Source organism: Venustampulla echinocandica, assembly GCF_003357145.1.
Source record: "Venustampulla echinocandica strain BP 5553 chromosome Unknown scaffold_0, whole genome shotgun sequence".
In the NCBI taxonomy this organism is placed as follows: domain Eukaryota; kingdom Fungi; phylum Ascomycota; class Leotiomycetes; order Helotiales; family Pleuroascaceae; genus Venustampulla; species Venustampulla echinocandica.
Window position 1 is genome coordinate 7,197,331 of NW_022474205.1, and position 18,031 is coordinate 7,215,361.

General features: G+C 49.9%; 7 protein-coding genes across 7 annotated transcripts; 3 read left to right on the plus strand and 4 right to left on the minus strand.

Moving 5' to 3' along the window:
• Positions 1 to 18: 18 nt before the first annotated feature.
• Positions 19 to 1,362, minus strand: BP5553_02266 (Uncharacterized protein; the record flags this gene model as incomplete). The annotated part of the gene is made up of 2 exons (XM_032010889.1): positions 19 to 1,237; positions 1,313 to 1,362. 2 exons carry the CDS (start codon positions 1,360 to 1,362, stop codon positions 19 to 21), a joined length of 1,269 nt encoding a protein of 422 aa, XP_031874943.1.
• Positions 1,363 to 3,487: 2,125 nt separating this feature from the next.
• BP5553_02267 (Uncharacterized protein) lies at positions 3,488 to 4,467 on the minus strand (the record flags this gene model as incomplete). Its single annotated transcript, XM_032010890.1, has 3 exons — positions 3,488 to 3,607; positions 3,665 to 4,402; positions 4,465 to 4,467. 3 exons carry the CDS (start codon positions 4,465 to 4,467, stop codon positions 3,488 to 3,490), a joined length of 861 nt encoding a protein of 286 aa, XP_031874944.1.
• Positions 4,468 to 5,466: 999 nt separating this feature from the next.
• On the plus strand, positions 5,467 to 5,742 carry BP5553_02268 (Uncharacterized protein; the record flags this gene model as incomplete). The annotated part of the gene is made up of 2 exons (XM_032010891.1): positions 5,467 to 5,657; positions 5,718 to 5,742. 2 exons carry the CDS (start codon positions 5,467 to 5,469, stop codon positions 5,740 to 5,742), a joined length of 216 nt encoding a protein of 71 aa, XP_031874945.1.
• A 317-nt stretch (positions 5,743 to 6,059) lies between these two features.
• Positions 6,060 to 7,292, minus strand: BP5553_02269 (putative GTPase npa3; the record flags this gene model as incomplete). Its single annotated transcript, XM_032010892.1, has 2 exons — positions 6,060 to 7,162; positions 7,220 to 7,292. 2 exons carry the CDS (start codon positions 7,290 to 7,292, stop codon positions 6,060 to 6,062), a joined length of 1,176 nt encoding a protein of 391 aa, XP_031874946.1.
• A 178-nt stretch (positions 7,293 to 7,470) lies between these two features.
• On the plus strand, positions 7,471 to 9,546 carry BP5553_02270 (Uncharacterized protein; the record flags this gene model as incomplete). The annotated part of the gene is made up of 1 exon (XM_032010893.1): positions 7,471 to 9,546. The coding sequence occupies one exon, from the start codon at positions 7,471 to 7,473 to the stop codon at positions 9,544 to 9,546; it is 2,076 nt and encodes a 691-aa protein (XP_031874947.1).
• A 2,814-nt stretch (positions 9,547 to 12,360) lies between these two features.
• Positions 12,361 to 14,768, plus strand: BP5553_02271 (uncharacterized protein; the record flags this gene model as incomplete). Its single annotated transcript, XM_032010894.1, has 3 exons — positions 12,361 to 12,882; positions 13,120 to 13,176; positions 13,254 to 14,768. 3 exons carry the CDS (start codon positions 12,361 to 12,363, stop codon positions 14,766 to 14,768), a joined length of 2,094 nt encoding a protein of 697 aa, XP_031874948.1.
• An 831-nt stretch (positions 14,769 to 15,599) lies between these two features.
• Positions 15,600 to 16,897, minus strand: BP5553_02272 (NAD(P)-binding Rossmann-fold containing protein; the record flags this gene model as incomplete). The annotated part of the gene is made up of 5 exons (XM_032010895.1): positions 15,600 to 15,938; positions 16,001 to 16,263; positions 16,342 to 16,482; positions 16,537 to 16,751; positions 16,857 to 16,897. The coding sequence occupies 5 exons, from the start codon at positions 16,895 to 16,897 to the stop codon at positions 15,600 to 15,602; spliced, it is 999 nt and encodes a 332-aa protein (XP_031874949.1).
• Between the last annotated feature and the right edge of the window lie 1,134 nt (positions 16,898 to 18,031).

The window sequence follows — 18,031 nt, forward strand, 5'->3', positions numbered from 1 at the left end:
CAAACAAAGGAAAGTAATTTATTGAAACCTCGGCGGGTGATCACACTGTTCAAGGAATCGGTAGATACCTTCCACGCCCTCATAACTGGACGAATTTTGGATCTTACTTGGCTTGCTGAAATAGGCCGATTCATGGTCGCTCGAGTCTTCTTCCATGCTCTCGTAGCTCTCGAGCCAGGGGTTGTCTAGAATATCTTTATCGACCTGTTCAAAATCATGCCCTGTCTGTGATCGTAGTGAGCCACCAGGTGAAGATAAGGTATGTTCGGAAGTGGGCGCGAAGGGGAACATCAAAGCGATTTGGCCTCCGACGCTCTTGTCGAAATCTTCATCCTGGCCGATGATCCCTCGTTGTACGCCGAATTCATCGCAGAGGGCTTCTACGGTTTCGGCGCCACAGCCGGGGAATCGGACCCTGATGATAGACTTCTGTTCCAGAGTGATGGGGAGATCCCCAAGGGGTGCAAGACGCTTGAGATCGTTCATCGTAGCCGCAAAATCTTGCAAAGAGCGAGCGAAATCGACGGACAGGACGTCTAGGAAGCCTTCGGTGTTCAAGTGTGGTGCGGACATTTCCACGTTACCCGAGGGAATTGCGCCGCTAAGGGGTGTAAGAGCGGTGATGGTTGGGCTGATATGGAAATCGATGAATGACCCAGGGATATTCTTTGAGCTCATTGCTCTCATTTTCCGGCCGGTCTCCTCCTGTAGGGCTGTGGCCGCACGGTATCGCTTCTCTCCTTGAGCTGTCGTCCCATCAAATTGGGCTTTCTGACCCGAGAGGAAAAAAGCCCGGACTGCTACGGAGACATTGCTTACTATCTGCGCAGGGGCAGCAGGAGTGTGGGAGAAGTATCGAGCCCCTGTACGGCCTCCACCTAAACCATAACCACCAGCAGCACGAGGCAGAGCTCCGCCTGTGAGGTTCGGACGTAATGTAGATGCAAATGGTGCTCGAGTCGTCAATCCACCAACAGCCCTAGCAGTAGCAGATGAAGGAAATGATGCACGGATATATTTGGCACTATGTTGCCCGGCAGTGCTCGCAAATCGACGAGCGGTGTTAATGCTGTGAGTGGTGTACCATCGTCCTTTAGCTTGACGAAGACGTGCCGCTGGATGGATCGGTTGACGCGGGGATGATCGTACAAGGATTGGTTGAAGCTCACGATGGAGCGGGCGTGATATATCAGTAATTCGTGCTCGAATAATACCTGATGTCTTCTTCAAGGCTTGTCTGTAATATGGCAGTTAGTCCTCGGTCTAGGAACTCCATGAGTCATATCACTATTCTATGATTATAGGAACTTACTTGAATACTCTGAGGGCTATGGGAGCCCATATTCCACTGGCCGGGGCCATCTTGACTGCTATTCAGGATGATATCCTGAGCAACAGGTGTGCAGGTGGAGATGTAGGAGGGAAGTGTAGAGGGGGTTCGCCACTTCCACTTGAAGGTGTTCAGCCACATGTGGCTGGCGCTTATTGAGCTAATCGCTTATGGCTAGCTTATTTTCAAGCACGCTAGCGAGAGTACTTCCAAACAGAATTTCTCGAGCTCGGAGAACTTTTTACAACTACAATTATACATCCTCTTTTCATTCCCTTTCTCAACCAGCCAACCCGCACTGTCGAGGACCTTGATCGACATGGCTGATTGATTCTATCTTACTGATGAACACTTGCTTGTCGCATCATAGCTTCTGATCGTCCTGGCTCATTGACGCATGTCCAATATGGTAGGTCTCAACCGTCCCTTCCCTTCAACCCCACTCAATGATGAGACAAACACATAATTGAACAATCCAACTCTTACATTGCAATGGGGATTTGTATCTATTATTCTGAGCTATTTGTGCGAAAAATATTTTCAACAGCTACTAGTCGTGTCGGATGATACTGACTTTTCACAGCCTATTTTATAGCTTTGCAACTTGCGTCAATATCCCAAGCTCTTCATTACACAAAAGGTTCGTGAAGCTACATTTTATTTTCTTCTATCGCGGGTGTGATGATCATTTGACAATTATAGGAATTCCTCATTCTGAAGTTATCATGTAGATTCTGTCTTTTAAAGTTTCAGCCTTGTCTGACCCTTGTTCTCTACTGCTTTATATATTTCAACTTTGATGTGCTCCTGCTAATCATTGATTCGAAATTCAGGTATAACTTTAATTTCACAAATCCTTCTTCTATGCATACCATGACGAACTTTGAACGAACGGGCGGACAGACTGTGCACTCCCGCCCCTATCCTCGTGAAAGCAAGGCGTACAAACCTTGCGAGGGTAGACGGTTGGGAAGTGAATGTTGAGAACTCGTCAGCTGATCATTGCATGATGACTTCCGGATCTTTTGGGTACCACATTGATCAAAGCATCTGCTAACACATACCTTCTTAGGTAAACAACACTTTTATTTTATTTTATTTGTATCCAAAACCATGGCATCACATGATGAAACTTATTCACACTGTTTGAAGCTTTCGAGCTGCTGAACGCATTATAAAAATCTGATTTAATGAGGTATGTATTCTGCAGTTGGATATTAAAGATCTATAACTAACATACTTCTAGGCTGACATTTGTCTTATGGTTCTTGGCATATTGCGAGATCAATTACATCTCTATTACTATGGACTGTTGCTGACGATTATCATCGCTGCATATAGGTATACACTCGAGTAAGCCCGCAGTTGGCACCCATCCAAAGGTAAGCTCTGCTATTCCTACTTCGTGAAGTTCACTTCCTATACCTCTGATGAAACCAATATATGCTGTTTTCCTGAGCTAGTCATTGAAGAAACAATATTTCACCTTGGAGAACTGAGATGGTTACTCTTACAATATCTTATTTCGATTTGAATTGTCCGAGATTACGTGGGCTAATTCCACTTTTACAGATGCGAAACACATTAGAAATGTCTAGTCTATCTCTCCATGAGATCTTAAATATAAATATACTTATTCATCATCTTGCCTCTAATAATACTATTTTCCTGCTGTGCCTGCTTCTACGTGATATAAAATCTCAGCCTTGCTGCTGTGCTACTATGCAGATCATCAGAAATATTGTGTGTTGCTATATTTCCATACCTAACTTTCAATGCCTAACAGCATGATGAACGTCCTGCCATAGCGACTTAGGAGTTCTTCCGCAAGTACGATCATAAATCCTGTAGTCTGCTGAGAAAACTAAGTATGCCGTCCATGATTATTTGTGAGTATAGGAAATCCCATTGCTTCTCGAACACTCTACATCACCAGGTGGGATGGGACAGTACAGGGGCGTATTTGCTAATTAATTTCGTATTAGATATTGCAATGCCAGCCATGTCAACCGCTAGGTAGAAAACCGCGGGTCAAGTGTCCCAACTCAAATAAAACGCCGGGGGTATTTTCCGCTTGCAAAGATGGGCATATTTCCATCCGTCCCTGCCCTTAGAAGTCGCTCGAAATACACAAGTTCTGCAAATGTACAGCCCTACCTATCCGAACACCAATGCATTTACCACGTGATCATCTTTCCATCCCTGAGCAATCAACGACTGGTTGTCCTTCAGTATTCTGCCCATGTAAGCGATCCGTATATATTTTGGTTGTGTGAGCTGTTCGAAGATTGTCAGTTGGGGGGTGATCTGCATTTTGTCTGTACCGGAACTCACTCCTGATTCCTCAAATACTCTCCGGGTAAGCAATCGTACAGAATCCTCCTTCCCAACACTGACCACGAGATCTGGGCCTGCCCCATCACTCAGTCTCGCCCTCACATTCATCAGATCCTTCGGGTTAACAACCGCCTTCCCTTTCTCTTCTCTCCTCCTCAGAATTTCATCTTCATCTAGCTCATCACTTTCCGCGTCTTTATCCTCTCCATCCCCAGCAGGGGCTGCCCCAGATGGCGAATCTACCATATTCTCCGGGTCTGAGACAACAAATTGATGTAAGGGATAGAACGCTCCGAAGCCATCGTACGCTCCCCCTGCCAAATCGCCCGTCGGTAAGGTAATACCAGCAGCATCTAATATGGTCTGGGCGGTCAAGATGCCGGTATCATCCTCAGGATCCCCCCCAGCCCATAGTACCTCCAAGGCTACTCTTAAAGTCTGCCATATCTCAGGTCGCCCCGCAACTCTAGTCTCAAAGAACTCCGTGCGTTCGCGATCTAACTCGGCACGAGTCCATACTCGAGATCTGCTACTCCATACATGGGGTCTGAGCGGCCGATTGATGTGGGCAGAGAGTGGTTGGGACGATCGGTGGTGAGAGTGCCGCCCGCTGTGGGTAGAAGTTGAAGGGCGGGGGAGAGCTGGAGGTAATTGGGGTTGGGAGGAGGTAATCGCACGGGAGGAGGAATTAGGCTGCTCTGAGGGTGGATACAGCGATCTAGATTGGCAGCAACCCTGGAAGTAGCTGAGCGTCAGTATTTATACAGTTTGATGGAGGGAGACCGGGGAATGCTAACCATGGCTGGCAATATGGTAGGTCTTCGAGGTGAGGCGCGTCGGTGTAGATAGGCAGTTGGATGCCAGCGCGATACCCAGATCGCTGAGAAATAGTGGAAAGCGCTCTGCGAGGGAAGCGGAGGGGCGATGCTGGATAATCACCAAGTAGGTAGCTATTATGAGTACATGTGCAAGACTGTGCAGTGACGGGCGAACGTCCAACTGAGCGGGCAAACGGACGACAGGATCAGAATATTAACGCTTAGGATGTAATTCGCATTTTTGAGTTTGGCTAAACAGGGAGGAGAGGATTATTAGTTGAGAGATATTAGATGGGCACGTCGTAGATCAGTCATGGTGGGGTGTGGTACTGTGGAGTGTGGACGAAGCAGAATATGTCATGTACTTTATAGAGGTTACAGCATGCCGCTTCCCCAAATCAGTCAAGAGGCTTGGGGCTACAGAGCTGCGCCGCATCGACATACTGTATTTCAAACAAACTGTAACTTATCATATGTTTCACAGCCACTTGTACACGGACAATATCATTATTATTGTACCATGCCAGAGTCTGGAATACAAGACATTGTGGACTGTATTATTTCATATATAAGACCACCTGGTTCACCTCCACTTCCCCCTCTGCGCATTCAAGTTCTAGTTACTTCCCCCAGGGATAAGTCTCACGAGTAAAAACGCTTAGTCCCTGGAAGTAGAAAGCTAAGGTAGGTCTCCGATACCTATACCTCCTTGCTTATAAACAATATTCTGGCCCTTTGGGGTCACAAGTTCCTCCCGCGGGGAACGGTATTATAAATAGTACTTAGTACGAAGTGGTTTAGTGGTGGTCGGGGTCTAGACTTCTGCCGCCCGTGACCGCCCGACTTTTCGCGAGATAAAGAAAGTCTCACAGCTTCAAGACCGCCATCCCAACCCTCAAATCTCCAGCCTCTCTCCAACCAGCTCCTCAAATCTAAAGCCGCGCAACATTACCTGTACTCAGAACATAGCCATACGCAACTATGTCTTCCGGAGCATACCAAGTCCCGGTCACCGCGCCCGCTACAACGCGCGATGCCTTCGGCGCAAACGAAAACCCCACCATCACCTACCTGTGTGGCGATTGCAACGCCAAGGTTCCTCTGAAGAGAGGTGATCCTATCCGGTGCAGAGACTGCGGGCATCGTGTCTTGTACAAGGAGCGCACCAAGAGGTAAGGATATTCTAAGGGGGTAGGGTGCTGCGGGGGGCAATATGCTGACTTGGGATACAGGATGGTTCAGTTCGAGGCGAGATAATGAAATGGATGCGATGGGCATGCGATATGAAGCACACCTATAACTGGCGCGGAGAAGCAATGTGGTGTTCAGGGGGGAATTTGGGCTGCAATGATAGACTATGGGTATAACAGGCGTTACGGATCGCAGCGCATCCTCATTGCGATGGGAAGTTGTGACAGACTTCGAAATATATCATCAGTCTTGAATTAATTCTGGTTGTTCAGATCTCAGATACCCACCCTGATTTTGATGTCATACAAGGTATTCTGACATGCAATGCTTTTACCAAAGAACTCCTCCAGCGCCATTTTGACCTCTACCTTTATCCCCGTTCCCTACATTTTCATTTGACTCGCCTTTAGATACCGGGTGAAGCTGTGGTCTTCGCCGGTCGGGCCACCAGATTCCTCAAGCGCCTTGTTGTATCTTGCAGACAAGCCATCCGCACCATCTCCTTCTTCTTCACCCTCTACCGATTCGTCATCGAGGTCGCTCAATGTATCCATATCAGGCTCCACACTTCGCGTGGGTGCCTTTCCGGAAACATCCATATCCTTCATCAACTTCCCCAACTCCTTCTCCCTATTCGCAACTTTGTCGTCTGCTCTTTGCTTCCTCTTCCGTTCTAATTCCGGCTTGTAATCTGTCTCAAATTCCTTCGCTTTTTCGCCCACGGCCTCAAAAAATTCGCTGATGCCAGCCCCGGTCATAGAGCTAACACCTACAACGCTTAGGTGGCTGTAGAACTCCTCCAACACGAGACTCATGCTATTTAGCAACGATCCCATATATCCACTTCCCCCTCCCACCCCCTCCCCTTCCATTCCTCCAAAGCTTCCAGCCTCCTCCTCCTCTCTTAAGGCGGCCTGGAAAGCATCGAAATCCGTCATCCATTCTTTTGCAAATTCCGCATCCTTGACATCCGTCTTGTTCATCACCAGGATCATAGGAAGCTTCGTCTTGTACAGAATACTGCAGGCATACAACATATTGCTCATGAAAGTGCTAGTCGAAGTTGTTCGTGGGGTGTCGATGATATAAGCAATCACTGTCGGAAATGAAGATGCTAACGAATCCAGCAGTATGCTTCCGGATGCGCTCCATACGAAGACTTCGATCTGACCGGGAGTGTCGACCAGGATATTTTTAATGGGTTTTGCGTCTGGCTTTGCAGGATCTGGACCAGTGCGCTTTTCGAGGAGGCTGATAATCTGGTCTATTTTTGTCGCGAAAAGGTTCAGAGATGTGAGGATACCGCCGTTTGGGCCTAGGTTGTAGGATTTCATAACCTCTTTGTAGTTGACCGAGTCACGGATGTCGATGTTGCTATCGAAGGGCACAGTTCGGACTGCGGGGTCGAGGTTTATGACATATGGTGGTTCCTGTTGCGAATGCAGGTAGGAATTTATTCGTTGCATGAAAGTAGTTTTGCCAGAGCCTGTGAGATAGTCAGAGATGCGTAAGTCTTCGCAAAAGGAGAGAGAGATATGCATACCGGCCATGCCTACACACACAATAGCCACAGGCTGTTGAGAGCCTTGAGGCTGGGGAGCTTCCGAAGTCGCCATATCTGAGTTTTACCTGCGAAAATGTGAGGATGCAGACGGGAGAGGATGACGCGGGGCAGGTGGGATGTTTGCGCTTGTGAACCTCAAGGATCCAGGCCGCTTCGATCGCCTCGCGCTTGTGCTGAAGCTGGGGAGACCACTTTAGCTCCCTCAACTACCGATTTCTGCCAACACCACAATGGACGGCCTCGATGAGTTTGAAAAGTCTCTAGCGGAGGAAAAAAAGGCTAGGGAAAATACCGAGAAGGGAAGTGGTCGAGAAAAGGAGCGCAAACATCGACATCATCACCGGTCAAGGCGTCAAAAATCTGGAGAAGATGACGATTCGGATAGAGAGCGCCGTCGGTCAAAGCATCACAGACATCGAGATGATGATGACCCTGTCCGTGACGATCACAGACATAAACGATCGAAACGCTCAGCAGATGACAAAGAAGATGGCCATCGAAGGCATAAATTCGAGAAGACTTCCGATCCTCACGAGGATCTGCCCATTCCCGACGATGAAGAACCTTCAAGGACCCCCAAGCTTACCCGCGATTCTTGGATGGCAGAACCTTCAGCGATAGATATTGATTACACTCAAAAAGGCGCCAAGAAAGTTGTAGAGCCGCCGCCTCCAAAGCCAGATTACGATTTGAAGATCCACAAGAATGAGTTGAACGTCCATTTACAGGATTTGGCAGATGGCAAGAAGCTAGAGGATCTTGAGGAACCCGCGGAGCATGAAGTCTCATACACGTTCGGTGATGCAGGAGCTCAATGGCGCATGACGAAACTCAAGGCTGTTTATACTCAGGCGGAGGAGACTGGCAGGCCAGCCGACGAGGTGGCTATAGAGAGACTCGGGGGCCTACGGGAATTTGATGATGCGCGCGAGGAGCAGACCGAGTTGGACCGTCGGCAGCTTTATGGGCAGGGCTACGTTGGGAAAGATAAACCAAGCGGAGAATTGTTCCAAGAGAGAAAGATGGAGCTGGGTATTAGGAGAAGCCCGAAGGAACCACACGAGGACTATGGAAAGAACCTACCGCAAGGGGCAGTCATGGAGGAGCAACCTTCCCAACCCATCACTGTTCAGTTGGATTCTACAGCGTTGAATCGGATGAGGGCACAGCTCATGAAGGCCAAGTTAAAGAAATCCCCGGACGCGGCAAGACTTGAAGCAGAGTACAACCAAGCCATGGCAAACTTTTCAAATAACTCGGAAGCTACCGTAGTAGTGCTCGGAAAGATGGATAATCGAATGCTTGCCGGAACGCGTGGTGAGGTTAAATCGATCGATAATAAGAGGGGTCGTGAACGGGGGTTAGTTGAGGAGAACGAGGACATGAGCATTGAGGATATGGTCCGAGAAGAGCGAAGAACGAAAGGACAAGCCGGTGGTGACGGAATGAGGGCCGCAGAACGCATCGCAAAGGATGCCAAATTTGAAACAGACCTAGATTACATGGACGACAACGCAAATAAGCTCGCCAAGCGCGTGCAGAAGTCGGAGATCAATCTGAAGAATGCAGCTATCGGCGAGTTCCAGAAGATGAATCGGATCTTGGACTCGTGCCAACTCTGCCATCAGGAGGACAAGAACCAACCCCCGGTTGCGCCGATAATATCTCTGGGTACACGGGTCTATCTTACATTGCCGACAGAGCCAGAACTCAGCGAAGGCGGTGGGGTCATTGTGCCTATCCAGCACCGGACAAATCTTCTAGAGTGTGACGATGATGAGTGGGAAGAGATCAGGAATTTCATGAAGTGCTTGACCCGGATGTATCATGATCAGGGCCGAGACGTGGTGTTCTACGAAAATGCGGCGGCCCCACAGAGGAAGATGCATGCCGCCATGCAAGTTGTACCATTACCATATAGCCTGGGCGAAACCGCTCCAGCCTTCTTCAAGGAAGCGATCCTGTCTTCCGACGAGGAGTGGACACAGCATAAGAAACTGATCAACACGGCTTCCCGGGCAAGAGAAGGCTTGGGCAAACAGGCGTTCAGAAAGTCAATTGCCAAAGAGATGCCATACTTTCATGTCTGGTTTGATATGGACGGAGGTTTAGGCCACATCGTTGAAGACTCGAACCGGTGGCCACGAGGCGATCTATTTGCTCGGGAGATCATTGGCGGCATGCTAGATATTGAGCCTGATGTGATCAAGAAGCAAGGCCGATGGACGCGAGGGGATAAACGACTTGAAGGATTTAAGAAGCGCTGGAGGAAGTTTGACTGGACGAGAGTCCTGACAGATGGATAGGGGTGGACGTCAGCTCCTTCTGAGCCCTATCTAAACTCGGAAAAGCCCGTGAGTGGTTGGACGGGCCGGCCGCCGGCTCGTGAGGCGCTGTACGAGTAGCTGGCTGTATAAAAAAAAGTAGCATCATGTGACATTGAACCTACAGAGTCCAGAGACTACATGTACCACATAACCACTAAAGTAATTCTGAGCAGAGACTTCAAACCTCATTGACATGTGTGTCAAGGAGGTAGTGCGCCGGTTTGTTGAAGCTGCTCAACAAACTTCTACCTAGTTGGTTGAAGACCACGTATCTGTGAGGTCGTACAAATCCTCCTTGCCGTTCTCAACGGTAATACTACACCTGACGGTGACTCTATCCAGCTCCGTGCTATATGCAGCCTGCCAGCTTATTGGTGCGTGTAGTCCCCGAATAGGATGGTATCCAGCTCCTGACGCAGAATGCAGAATGCTAAATTCAGACTGTTGAGAGACATACTGTATCTCTCGCTGTAATATGATTCCAAATGCCGTGCTCCGCACACGTGGCAAACGAGTTTTGCCGTCCTCGTAGTAAATTAACAACACTGTATCAGCTATCAATCCAGGATTCTGGCTATTCACAGCGATCAAGAGTTCGGCGTGTTTTGCTTCCTTGGACTGATCTCGGCTCGGAGTTTTTATAATCCCATATACACCTCGTATGTAAGCCCCCGGACGAGCTCGGCAGCGCTAAAAGCAACCATTGTTGCAGACTCAATTCATGCACTGCGAGTAGCCATCATGCGGCTGCGAATAACTTGGAAGATAGATGTCGTCAATGCTGCACAGCCTTTTCTGCCTTGCCCGTGCGCCTGATTGAAGTTCAAAGTTCTGTAGGAGTGCTCGTACCGTATGTATCGCCGTTACCTGGTTAGGAACGTACCCAGTACTGTACAGTACTATAGCAACGCCTGGATCTGATCCCGTTTTTCTGTACGACCTCAAGGCGCAAGCTTCGCGCTTGGGTTATCTCTTAGCGGACATGGCATCCGACGATGGCGTGCATGCTACAGTACATAGCGCCTGGGCTGGGGATCCTGTAAGCTGCAGCTCCCTTCGCGAGCGCCCGTACCGGCTAGATTAGCTGGGAATAAAGCGTTTCGTGGTGATCTGTTTCAAGTTTCAAATCATCAGACTGCTTTCGTGCTCACGGCCGCCGCTGGCCAGTAGAGTAACAGTGCAAGTTGCAACAGGCAACCTCTTCGGACCGGCCAGATCAGGCATTGTGGTAATCTGACTGAGACTCGGAGATTGAAATCAAGCCGGTCTCTCCCAAAATGACACCCCGTTACCCGAGGAGCGTCCTCTCGGGGCTAACGCATCGACAGCCTATCGTCCTGTTGTTGGCATGGTTGAGCCTTGAGGTCCCAGGAGGAATTGTGAAGCTGAGCTGCCAGATGTAGCTCCAGCTGATGAGAGACTGAGAAGATGCGAGCTGGCACCCTTTAAGGGGCTCGGGGGCCCAACACGTGGTTGGGAATGTAGAGGCTGAATTTCCAGAAGAGTCGTGCAAGCCCACACAGAGTCAGAATCAAGATTATCACCAAAATGCGCTGGCGGGGGGGGGGGGAGGATAAAGTAAATGGTTCGCTTGGATTGGATTGGATTGCATTGGATTGGATTGAATTGCATTGGATTGGATTGAATTGCATTGGATTGGATTGAATTGCATTGGATTGAATTGCATTGGATTGGATTGGATTGCATTATAATTTCCAGGAAATGAAAGATTGCTTGCATCGCGAGCGCTAGGGGAAGCTTCTCTCCTCTTCTATTATTGCTTTTGGGTTGCTTTTCTGACACCTACGAAGTACTCCAGTCGATAGATGACTGATTCGACTACAGTATGGGTCGGGTTGGTTGCGTTTGTTGGTTCCAACAGCACATACTTTTCGTAGTACTCTGAAGTGCTCCCACGAGAGCCTCGTTGATGCTGGCTGCAATTAGCGTGGCGCTCCGTCAGTAATGCATCAATGACTTCAATGACTAGTACGTAGTACTTCCATCGGTGTTCTCTATACTGTGTATAAACACAAGTATATGTCGTCAGTGAGTACTTCGTAAGGTAGGTAGTTACTACGTACGTAGCGTGTTGTCACAGGCGGACATTAGCCCTGAAGCCTCTCCTGCTAGGGGCCCTCGCGAGCCCGGCAGGCAACGCGAGAACGCTCACCTTCGCGTGTCGAGTAGAGTCGAGTTGAGTGCTCGTGCAGCTGCATCTCGCGCTGCAGCAAGCAAAAAAGGCCGCAGGTTGGAATGCTGTAGCCGTCGTCCTGTCTCTCTGGCCTTCTGTCTTTCCGTCTTCTTTTTCCTCAGGTGCCTGCTGCTGCTGAGGCGCAAAGAACGCTAAACCCGAAACACACTGGCCGTTAATAATGTGAATTTTGCAGCGACCAGCGACCAGCCCAGCGACTGAGCGACACAGCGAAACACTGCTCACTGCCACTGCTACGGCACTGGCCTACCTACCTTACCTACTAACGGCGTCCTCAGACCTCAGGCCGTCACCCGTTTCTGCCCCAGCTTCTCGCCTCTCGCTCCCCTTCCTCTGCAATCCCATCATCGATCTCGGTAACCAGCGCGGTCGCTACTTTTCGAGATTCGTCGCTATTGCAGCTTCACCCCCAGAGGGAACCCTCCGAGTCGCCGTGCGCGAGAGCCCATAATACTCCCCCCAAGACCCATTGCTGGTCGTCGCACGCCCCGTCGTCGTCGTCGCGGTCGTCGAAGCCTTCTTGCTGTCTGAGGCCACTGTGCCAGAGCGCGCAGCCCCCGTGTTCTTAGAATCATAATATGGCGCAGCAGAACCATCGGAACAGCCCACATCTCTCTTCTCACCTTCAGAACGGCTCCGCTCCCCCATCGCCATCAATGTCGAACTCCCAGCAGCAGCAGCAGCAGGGCGGCCAGTCGCGCCAGCAGCCGGTCAATTATCCCAGCCCGACCTCGTACCCGTCGCCATCGCTGTCGAATGCGCAATACAACTACCCTCCGCCGAACAACCAACAGGTCAGTGAACCATATCGCGCAAGCCCAACTGGCAGCAACGGCTCGCTCTCGCTGCCCAGCATGCGCACGCTGGACCCGGTGCACCAGCAGCAGCAACAGCAGGCCCAGCAGCAGCACCATCTGGCGTCAGGACTCCCGCCGGTCGCTCCCATGGCAGGCGGACCCTACTATCACAACCAAGGCCAGACGCTGCCTCATCCCCAGCACCAGTATCCCAACGTGACCTCGGACCCGACGGGCCAGAACATGCGATATGCCCTCCCGGTCACCGACTCGAGAGTCATGAGCGGCGGCCGCCATAAGAAGGTGAGTGAGCGTGCGGGTGCCGTCAACCTCGGGTCGTGTTTGCTAACGGGCGCCATCGCGATAGGAAATCAAGCGTCGGACCAAGACGGGATGCCTGACCTGCAGAAAGCGACGGATAAAGGTCAGTACCTGATGTTTCAATTTCGTCGGTTTCGTCGGTTTGATGAGTGTCGGATGAGGTTGAGGTTGTTCGCGATGGGTTCTTTTCGTTTATAGCAAGCGAATCTACCTAAGTAGGCGAAGGCACATGAGCTTGCTCAAGCCGAGTCCACCGCGAGAAAAGAGACGAGAGCGGTCAAAATATATCCCATTTTTCGCCAAATCCCCCGTGGCTCCCTCTCGGTGGACAATCCTGCTAACGTTTGGCGCAGTGCGACGAAGCCCACCCGGCCTGCCGCAACTGCCAAAAGTCCAAGCGTGAGTGCTTGGGCTACGATCCCATCTTCAAGCAGCAGCCTGGCCCTACAGCCATCCAGCCTGCTCCCAGCTCTGCTCCAGCCCAGGGCGGTTCGACTGCGACGGCGAATCCATACGGTCATCAGCCGCAGATGATGCCCGCGGGCTACGGCGTCCCTGTCTCGAGCATGAATTACGAGCCATCCCTCTCGGCCGGCGTCAGTTCGCCTGGCTCGGCGAGTCAACAGTTTGATTATTCCTCGGCGATTGATCCAGCATTGGAGGCTGCTGCCCCGCCGACCACAGTCGGGGGCAATGCCTACCATCAGACAACATCAGGTATGCCAATCTTCCGCGATGATATCAAGAGAGACGTACAGAGTGCCAGCCCATTCTCGTCTGCGGCGTCCGACACCCCGCACCTGAGAGGTGGCGCTGGGTCTCTGTTCTCCCCTTCAGTTGCATCTACAGCAGAACTCTCGGCTTACACGACCACTTCAGCAAAACGCACTGTTAGCGAACTCCTCGCCATGGGCGGCATCGCTCCCCCTCCCTCTGCCGCCGACGTCTCGCAGCTACCCAACCAGCTCGAGGAAACGAAGCACCTCTACTACAGCATCTATGCCCCGGGCCTCGAAAACTTCCTGGAGTCACGGTGGTTCACTACAAAGGGCCTGGCCAAGTTGCTCGGTGACAAGGGATTGCTCGACCAGTTTGGTACTCTACTGCACCAATTCTCCAAGACCCCTCAGAACGATATCAAGGAGATGGCATATACCGCCAGTGTCGAGGCAAGAATTGTCTGGGCGCTCGCCAACACGGTACGCATTGCGGCTGTGGAAGCCTCCGGCAACAGAGAGATCAAGACTGTCCCGCCAAATGATGACCCCGTTGAGGCTGGTAATCGCTTGACCGTCTTCGAGAACTTGTTGACCGGACAGGTTGCTCCCCGGAATTCACTTACCGCTCCTGTGCCCGGAAGCACCGATCACCACAGACTCCGTGAGTTGGAGTTCTGGTACACCCTTGGAAACTTCGTTTGCCTCCGAGACGATGATCCAGCATCGGCCAAAGACATCGATAACACACTTGCAGCCCTCCGCAATCTTCTCGACGGCAGAGAGAATCGAGATGTCCTTTACTCTATTGCGGTCGTCCGTGTTATCGGTCCACGGGTTTCCGAGTACACGGATAACGATACTCCCCTCCACTTCGACGAGAGCGACAACAAGAGCAAACTCCTTGTTGCAAAGAAGTTTGTTATGGACGAGGGATCTGGCGCGGGTACCACCAATGTGATTCGGAGACTATGTGAGCTAGCTGCACGGTCCTGGACTACACCAGCACCGGCACCGCCCTCCGCACCTGTACCGGCAGCTTCTCCTGCACCTGCTGATACTGCCCCTCCTGCTTCTGTGGCTGCCCCGGAAACTTCCACGGCTGCTACGACTTCTCCTGCCCCTGCGGCGGTTCCAGCCTCCACAACCTAATTCGCCCAAAACACTCCTTCATGGCGTTTAGGGCTCTTTCAATTCGGCGTTACTTGCGTATTATTCTTTGTATCCAATGCATTGAAATCGGAAAATGGGGTTTATTCTTGGCATTCGGCTGGTTGCTTCAATAAAAAAGAATGTGTTCCGCATAAATATGGACTGGAGGAAATATTCAATGCGAGCGTGTAACCTTAGGATGGTGAAGGCGGAAAAGCGTCTGCCTTTGCGGGCTTTCCCTTGCGGGAATTTGTCTAGAATGAAGAAAAGAGGAGATCCGAAGCCCCAGAACACCTAACCACATCGAGCAATTATGAGAGCTCGTTTCCTAAGCAATTGGGAAAGTGGCGGTGATAATGCTGGGCGGGGGATCAGATCAAAGTGCATCAATTGCGTCACCACATTTTCCGTTTCTGTAGAATGTAGCCTAGGTCCTTCGCTACTTGCCATGACTAGCTCGAAATAAAGACTTTAGATTTGTTTATCTTCCTCTGTTTTGAATAATCGCCTAGAGAGAAGTTTTCTAGCCAAAGCTGCACCCATATGGATGACATGTCGCTTCGGTACAAGGCGATAACCCATATCCAGATTTTACTCAAGCTACAAGCATAACTGTACCTTACATCTAGGTGTATCAACATGTCACTTTATCACGGAGACGATACGAGACGGTTGAATAATTATATCCTTACATCGTCATAACCAGTCTTAAGTAATTTATAAAATTCTTCAACCTAGGTACGAGCGCCGTTGATTTCCCACCTAACCATGGGTTGTAACATTTAAATCCGTCAATAGCAATCGCACCTCTCGAGTCTAAACCCTCGTATCTCACATATCCTTCTGTTCTGGTACAGGGCTCAACAACTTCCCCTTCTCAACGGCACTCTTCACATTGTCAATACACCAAACCTCCATCTTGGTCTGTGTCTCCACCGTCCAGGTACCCATATGCGGCAGTAACATCACACTTGGGTTCGCAACTAGGCCTGCATGGACCTTTGGCTCCTCCTCGAAAACATCAAGGCCAGCAGACCATACTTGTCCCTTTTCGAGGGCTTTGACGAGTGCTCCTTCATCCATGACAGCGCCACGAGCGGTGTTGATAACTACGACTCCCTTCTTCATCTTCTCGAATTCCTTGGTCGAGATAATGTGGCGGGTATTTTTCTATTCAAAGATTAGTAATTGGTTTTTCTTCCAGCACAATTTAACAGTGGGGGTTGTCTTACATTGAGAGGCAAATTCAGAGACAAAACATCACTGTTTGCTAGTAACTCGTCGAAGCTGACATACTTGGCACCACCACTCAGCTCTTCTGATAAGGGGTTGCGGTTGTGGTATATTGTGGTCATCCCGAATACCGAAGCCTTCTTCATTAGATTCCGGCCAATACCACCCATTCCTAGAATTCCGAGGACTTTTCCTTGTGGGTCGTGGCCGAGAGGTGGGGGAGGGGAGCCTTTCCAGTGGCCGTTTCGGAGGGCCATCATTGCTGTGAGACAAAAGGTTAGCACCCAACTGCACGGGGGAGACAGGAGTGGGGGCTCATGATGGAAACACAGGAACTTACAAGTATTAAATCCTCGCAGAGCTCCTAGGATAAGGAACATAGTTGTATCTGCAGTGGCATCGTCCACGGCAGTAGGAACATTGGAGACACGGATGCCGTGCCTGGTACAAGCAAAAACATCAACTTGGTCATACCCGGCTCCTATCCACAGCATTAGTCCCCAGATTCCCAATGCAAGAATTATAAATCCCATACCATTGTGAGCCATGAACTTCAAGCTCTTGGGCAGAGCAGCCACAAGCTCCTCATTAATCAAGCCGGTGATAGCAACACTTTGGAAGGTCCGGTACGCGGCAACCACCCCGTCAAAAGCCCCTGCCTTGCATTCTTCAATAAACTCTTCCCGCGACCGAGCCTTTGGTTCGATGACTTCTGATATCGAAGCGAGAGATGACCATTCTTTGTGTGCGCTGTGTAGGTAAAGAGAGAGATATCAGCCAATGTAAAGTGGGATGACCTTGAGGGATTGAGGCCTACAGAGAGAGATCGTTTTGAGGGGGGTGTCGAGCACTTACTGGTCAATCTCACCAAGGAGGAGAACGCGTGGTTTCGACATTATGGATATAGAACGGTGTTTAAGAGGGTTGAGAAGAGTTGAAGGACTTTTGAATCTGGGGGCAGTGGGATACGGATTAATTTATTTGTTTATAGAGGGGTAATAGGAGCCCCACCGCCACATCCCGAGCAGGGCAACGAATGTTGGCTGCCGTGCGGGTCACGGCAAGCGTTAAAGTTTCTGGGGATCAAAATGGGCAGCGTCTAGCGCTTTTAGAGGCCGGAATCCGTGAACAGATAAGCAAGCACGCAAGTGGGACGCAAACCTGCAGTACAGGGCGTCTTACGTGCAGTCAATGGCTAGATTATGGCGTTTGACGTACAGCGTTTGACGTTTAACGCTGACTTTGGACTTTGGATGTTGGATGTTTTGCTGATGCTATAACCCCATATGTGATAACGCTCTGCTACTTTAATGTGAGTGGATTCCCTTTCCCGGGATAAGATGCCCCGGATCTGGATCTGAATCGATGGGAACGTTACCAATATGTACGGAGGTACATACAAAGGTATTTCATGCCACCTAAAACCACCCGATGTCGGACCGTCAAAACCCGCCCGTCAAACCCCGCCCGACATTCTATTAACAAAGCCACAGGACCTACCATTAGGCACCAAGACAAATGAACCTAATAAAGAGCACAACTCGAATACAAAGGTAGATAATAACCAATTTAAATAATAACACAAAGCAAAAATAACAAAGGGTTTGACAAGGCACATACCTAGTCTCAAAGAACTGTGGCATTTCTTGATATTTGCTTTTCTATATCTATTTTATATGCCAAAGTAATTATTAATTTAATACTTTGCCGATTTATCATCAATTTATTACTTCTACTTCAACTCTTCTACTTCATAACTACCTAATCCAACGCCACAACGAATCTCACACTAAAAACATCACAGGTGACACCACGGAACCAGGAGAACCGTGTAATACACGCACCTTCAGCTATTTCTAGCCATCATAATGGGCACCGAAAAAGGCGAACCGTATAATGTAAACCCCCTTGGCTATTTTATATGGTGTTCCATCCCTCTCTTCATCTGTTTCTTCTGCTGGACAATGCTCCTATTCGGAGCGTTGACAAAAATAAAAATACTCTTTTGGCCTGCAACTTATCTAATAACC